This window comes from Triticum dicoccoides, chromosome 1B (genome assembly GCF_002162155.2).
Source record: "Triticum dicoccoides isolate Atlit2015 ecotype Zavitan chromosome 1B, WEW_v2.0, whole genome shotgun sequence".
NCBI lineage: Eukaryota > Viridiplantae > Streptophyta > Magnoliopsida > Poales > Poaceae > Triticum > Triticum dicoccoides.
In genome coordinates this window covers 12,695,222-12,700,864 of record NC_041381.1, presented here as the reverse complement: position 1 = coordinate 12,700,864, position 5,643 = coordinate 12,695,222, and the positions used below count along the sequence as shown (strand labels likewise).

Below are 5,643 nucleotides of genomic sequence, written 5' to 3'. Positions count from 1 at the left end.
GGAGCCCAAGTAGGATTCAGACCTACTTGGGGTGCCTCTTGGCCTCTTCCCTCTCGCCCCACCTATATATATGTGGGAGGGGGGCGCCTAGCACAACCAAAACAATTGCTTAGCCGTGTGTGGCACCCCCTTTAACCGTTTACACCCCCGGTCATATTTTCATAGTGCTTAGGAAAAGCCCTGCGGAGATTGCTTCACCATCACCGTAACCACGCCATCGTGCTGGCCAAACTCGTCCACTACCTTGCCGTCTTGATGGATCAAGAAGCCGGATGACGTCAATGAGCAAAACTTGTGCAGAACACGGAGGTGCCGTACGTTCACTATTTGATCAGTTGGAGCGCGAAGAAGTTCGACTACATCAACCACGTTACTAAACGCTTTCGCTTACGGTCTATGAAGGTAGGTAGACACACTCTCCCCTCTCGTTGCTATGCATCTGCATGGATAGATCTTGCGTGTGCGTAGAATTTTTTTTGTTTTTCATGCAACATTTCCCAACACTTCCATTGCCATCTCCGCCTCCCCAATCTAAGCACGGCATCGCCTTCAACGGCAAATCTGGCTCATAATCCCTCAACCCTTTCACACCCACACATCAAATTCTAAACACATTACCTTGTTGTTGTAGTCTTTCAAGTCAGAAATCCATTATTTTACACAATATAGAGGATGTTAACTTTGACAACCAGACAATGATCAAAGCACATGAACAAATCATGCAACATCTTCACTTATCAAGATTAGCTTCACAAAAGAAGTGAAGATTTAAAACACAAAGCATATTATTGCATATTTTGCTAGGCGACAATAGGTAATTACACGGAGGGAAGACTCAAATTTGAATTGATAGCTTCTACATGTTATATATGTGAAAATATTAACATCTATGTGCTGCAAACTATCAATAAAGTAGAGGCAATCAAATAATTTAGTGTACTTCACTTGGTTAACCATGTGAATGTACAACCTACCATCCCTATGTGAAGTCTTCATTGATGATGCTTATACATGGTTATGAAAATCTATAGGTTGCTACTAAATTAAGGTCACAATCAATAGTAGATACAATTGTGAAGCGAATCTAGGAGAGTAGGGACAAGAAGGATATCATCTTCTTTCTTCCAGCCGAAGAAAGAAAGGAGATTTCGCCTCCAGCCACTAGGGAGCTTCCTTCCGCTGATGTCCTCCGACGGCTCTCCTCCATCGACGACCTTGGTCTAGATGGTGAGGGAGGTCGTCGGATCCATGCGTGTCGATCATTTTAGGCATACTAGCTTAGGATTTTTTTGGGTTGTTCATCGTCTTGGCTTCGGCGATGGCGAATGGAAGCAAGACTGGCATGGCTGCGACCACATCCTCATGGTGGACTTGTCTCCTCGGGCTTTGCCATTGTGACAAGACCTGCTACGGCGCCGTCATGGAGCTTGGGGTAGTCCAGGAGCATATGCATATTGTTTATGCATCGACGACATCTAGAAGATGGTGGATCATGTGCTGGGTTCATGGTAATGGTAGGCAGATATGGTTTCCTCTTCTTACGTCTTAATATTGTGAGGGTGTCATATCTGGAGTTCGATGGCGTGTCTGGGGTGTTCCCCGATCTGATTCGTTCAATGGCAATGGCTTCACCTTTGGTGGGCTACCTTGGAGTTCCGTAAAGCTGCATATCAGCGATGGAGCCGCGGCTAGCTCCATTGGGGAGGCAATCCTTCAATCTTTCCTTTGGTGGCTGCTGTGGTGGTGCCTGAGGCAGGTGACACACATTGCTGTCAATCTAAGGGGATGCTTCGGTCTTGCTTGTATTCCTCTTCCTTGGCTGGTGTTCCTTCGTGCAAAGGCTAGCGTTCTGATGTCTTTTCTAGTTCTGTCAGATTGGTGTCTATGGCTTGTACTATGATATTTATGATATACATGAGACACACGTTACCATGCAAGAAAATCAACATATAAGTGGGATCAAGCCTTTTCCATGCTCTCACCAACGCTATCGTCCCCATGGAGTACCGACAGCAATTTAGATGCTCACCAGCGCTGAATATTCGATCTAGCACACACAAGTGGGTCATCCTGATCCTGACAAAATAAAAGCTTGAGCGACGATGGTGAGGTGGAGGTCGAGTGCTCCATGGTGGCTGGTCAGAGCACTAGTAGAAAACAGGGCTTTGGTCCAGGCCAGAAAAGGGCATTAATCCCCGTTCTCCTACGAATCAGGACCAATGTGTGCATCAGTCCCAGTTCGTGAGGCCAGGGTGCCGGCCGGACCTCGGGGGGCCATTTATCCTGGTTCGTCTGACGCCTTTAGTCCCCGTTCCACACACGAACCGGGACCAATGGGCCTCGCTCCTGGCCCAACACCTTTAGTCCTGGTTTGTGGCTAGAACCGGGACCAAATGTGGTCCTTTAGTCCCGGTTCTAGCCACAAACCGGGACTAAAGAGAAGCCTATATATAGTGCCCGCACGCTCAGCTCAGCTCACTGCTCTGTTTTATTTGGGAGAGGTGTGTGAGAGGTGTGTGTCTGCAACCAACAGGTGAAAGTCCTCGTTTGTTCACGTGTAATCCAATCTTCAGACTGCTCCGGGAATTTGAAGCTTAAAATATTCTTGTGTTCCTCCATATATGGAGCCACCAAGGCGGAATTTTGTAGAACTGTGTAGTGTGCTTTAGTGACGGAATGCCCATCCATACATATTATTTGATCCGGTCCTAGCGTGCCATTTCCACCCAGTCTGCCCTTATGCCGCGATTCAGGAATACCAATCGGCTTAAGGTCAGGAATAAAGTCAACACAAAACTCAATGACCTCCTCATTTTCATGGCCCTTGGAGGAGATGCTTCCTTGTGGCCAAGCACGGTTATGAACATATTTTTTCAAGACTCCCATGAACCTCTCAAAGGGGAACATATTGTGTAGAAATACAGGGCCCAGAACGGCAATCTCTTTGCATAGGTGAACTAGGACGTGTGCCATGATATTGAAGAAGGATGGTGGGAACACCAACTCGAAACTGACAAGGCATTGCACCAAATCATTCTCCAACCTTGGTATGATTTCTGGATCGATTACCTTTTGAGATATTGCATTGAGGAATGCACACAGCTTCACAATGGCTAATCAAACGTTTTCTGGTAGAAGCCCCCTCAATGCAACCGGAAGCAGCTGCATCATAATCAGGTGGCAGTCCTGAGACTTTAGGTTCTGAAACTTTTTCTCTGCCATATTAATTATTCCCTTTATATTCGACGAGAAGCCAGACTGTACCTTCATACTGAGCAGGCATTCAAAGAAGGTTTCCTTCTCTTCTTTGGTAAGAGCGTAGCTGGCATGACAAAACCACTTGCATGTCAAAACACCACACTAGCCACAAAGGATGAAGCTAGAGTAAATTGACTCAAGGGGAGTGACATGCCTTGTCTTGCTGAAGATTGAGAGTTATCAACCAAACGTTTTAGGAGTCGAGGTTTGTTTTTTGGACTCAGACAACGGTTGTGAGGGAGGGGGCTTAGAAATTTGAAGTTTATGCTTATGCCAGCCTATATACTAGAGGAAATAATATTAAAACTAACAAATTGAAAAGGATATCTTCTTACCCAATGTGGTACCCAATCTCCCAGATAATAACGCTCAGGCCTAAACATAGGGCCAGGATCACACTGAAGCCATCCTGTTGACAGGTCCTGAAAATATTACCAAAACAAAAACTAAGAATAAATTCAGCAATACACCAATTTGCTAATCAAACTAATAGCACATTCTGAAAGAGATAAAGTTACCTTTCTTGGGCATGTAAACCACTGGAAGCGACCCATTACATTCGCTAACTGCCAAAGAAAATAAGTGAAAGTGAAAAATGCTATTATAAAGAATTACAAATGTAGCATCGAAATCATTCTGTGCACCAAATATGTAACATAAATTATTATTTACAGATTCAACCCCTTGAAGGTACTAGTAATCTCTTAAGTACATAAACCAGGGCTTTCATCTCACTAGGAAAGCAAAAATGGTGGTTGTCACTGATGCACCAATAAAGCCTTCCCATGTTTTCTTTGGAGATAACTTGATCAATGGTGTTCTATTGAGAAAGAACCCAAATAAATAGGCAGCAATGTCATTGATCACAATGAGTGAAGCAGGTAGAAGAAACATGTACAAGCATAGCATTGAAGATGTATGGAGTTTGTCAAATGCACTCGCTAAAATGTCAATAGTTACTTGCTTAATTAACATGCATAGAACCAAATTAGACAATTTTCTCAACAGTATATATTACTCATCAATGTATTGTTGTCATAAGTAGCTTAACTCAAGTCAGATAAAAGAAAAAATGGATATATCAACGAACAAATATCAAATTGCAACATGCATAAACGTTAGCAGTTTGAGTGTTGCTGTAGCATCCAGCACTCCTAAGTTTTTCTTTTCTATTCTTTCTGGTGAGGACCAGGATGTTCTTACAGTGGTAGGTCAAACTCCTACTAGAACAAAATTGCAAATGAGTTAATATGGCCAATTCAGCGATATTACCACTGTAACCAAAGTAAGAACTGTAGGCTACAGGTTTTTTGAAGGAAGAACATTGGGTGGTAATCTAGGAAACTCCTAGTAAGTTGAGGAGGTTCAGGACTTCATGGCAACATAATTTTTATGGCTGTACAAGAAATTAGGCATCTTCAAGTAACTTCAACAACTTCAGGTGCTTTTTAAACCAAGAAACTTGGATATTTAAAATACACCAAATAAATATATGTCAAACGTCAAAACAGGGTAGAAATGGATAAACATTATACTCAAGTCAGCAAGTCAACATTGTAAATAAAAGCATGCTAACAAGATAAATATATAGCTTACCGGAACATTCCTTCAAATATATTTGCTACCATGAAAGAAGATTGCGCAAAAACAGTTAAAAGAATCATGTGTGTCCAGGCATACTGTTTGAACTGGTATGTGTATGTCTTTTTGTTATGTGTTAAAATAAACCATACAAATCCTGGATCATGGGAATTGTACATTAATTTTATGGCAGATATGAAATAGAAATTAGCAAGGCGAGGCAAGCAGGTTACTAGAGGGAGGAATGTCAAGAAAAACTCATGCAACCAAACAAATTGCAAAATTCAAAGACAACCAGCTTTTGCGTAACACATTGTGTTCTTCAGATTACTTGGGCAGGCAGGCATTACATAAAATTTTAGTTATTAACATTCCCAAACCCTAACGCCCAACCAAAATTGGTCAAATGGTGTTGAACCTCCGTCGAAGAACTTGAAACCTAACCGTCTAGAGAGTTTGCAGCTCTCAAGAGTAATAGACGGAGCGTACTAGACTTAGATTCGAGTGATGCTAACCACTATCTAATTCTTCGGCTCTAGAGTTTTTCTCTCGGTGAATTTTAAACTCAAATCGCTCAAAGAGTGGGTTGCTCAACAATCTTCTCAGAATTAAATGGAGCAGCTACCAGACAAAGCTGGCGTCGGGGTGGCTATTTATAGCCGCAGCCTTCCCAGAAGGGAAATGACCATTTTGGACACGAGTTCCAGCCAATGGCCAACCGACACGTTTGCAACGGTCAGATTTTTTGAGCAACGGTAACATTACTTGAGGAACAAGTAATGCTAACTCCTCGGTCCGAGACAA

General features: G+C 42.8%; 1 protein-coding gene across 1 annotated transcript; it reads right to left on the bottom strand.

Moving 5' to 3' along the window:
* Nucleotides 1-1,642: 1,642 nt before the first annotated feature.
* On the bottom strand, nt 1,643-4,937 carry LOC119349980 (phosphatidate cytidylyltransferase 1-like). Its single transcript, XM_037618050.1, has 5 exons — nt 4,858-4,937; nt 3,994-4,153; nt 3,777-3,824; nt 3,570-3,680; nt 1,643-1,747 (listed from the first exon to the last, which is right to left on the bottom strand). Exons 1-5 carry the CDS (start codon nt 4,920-4,922, stop codon nt 1,643-1,645), a joined length of 489 nt encoding a protein of 162 aa, XP_037473947.1. The 5' UTR covers nt 4,923-4,937.
* Between the last annotated feature and the right edge of the window lie 706 nt (nt 4,938-5,643).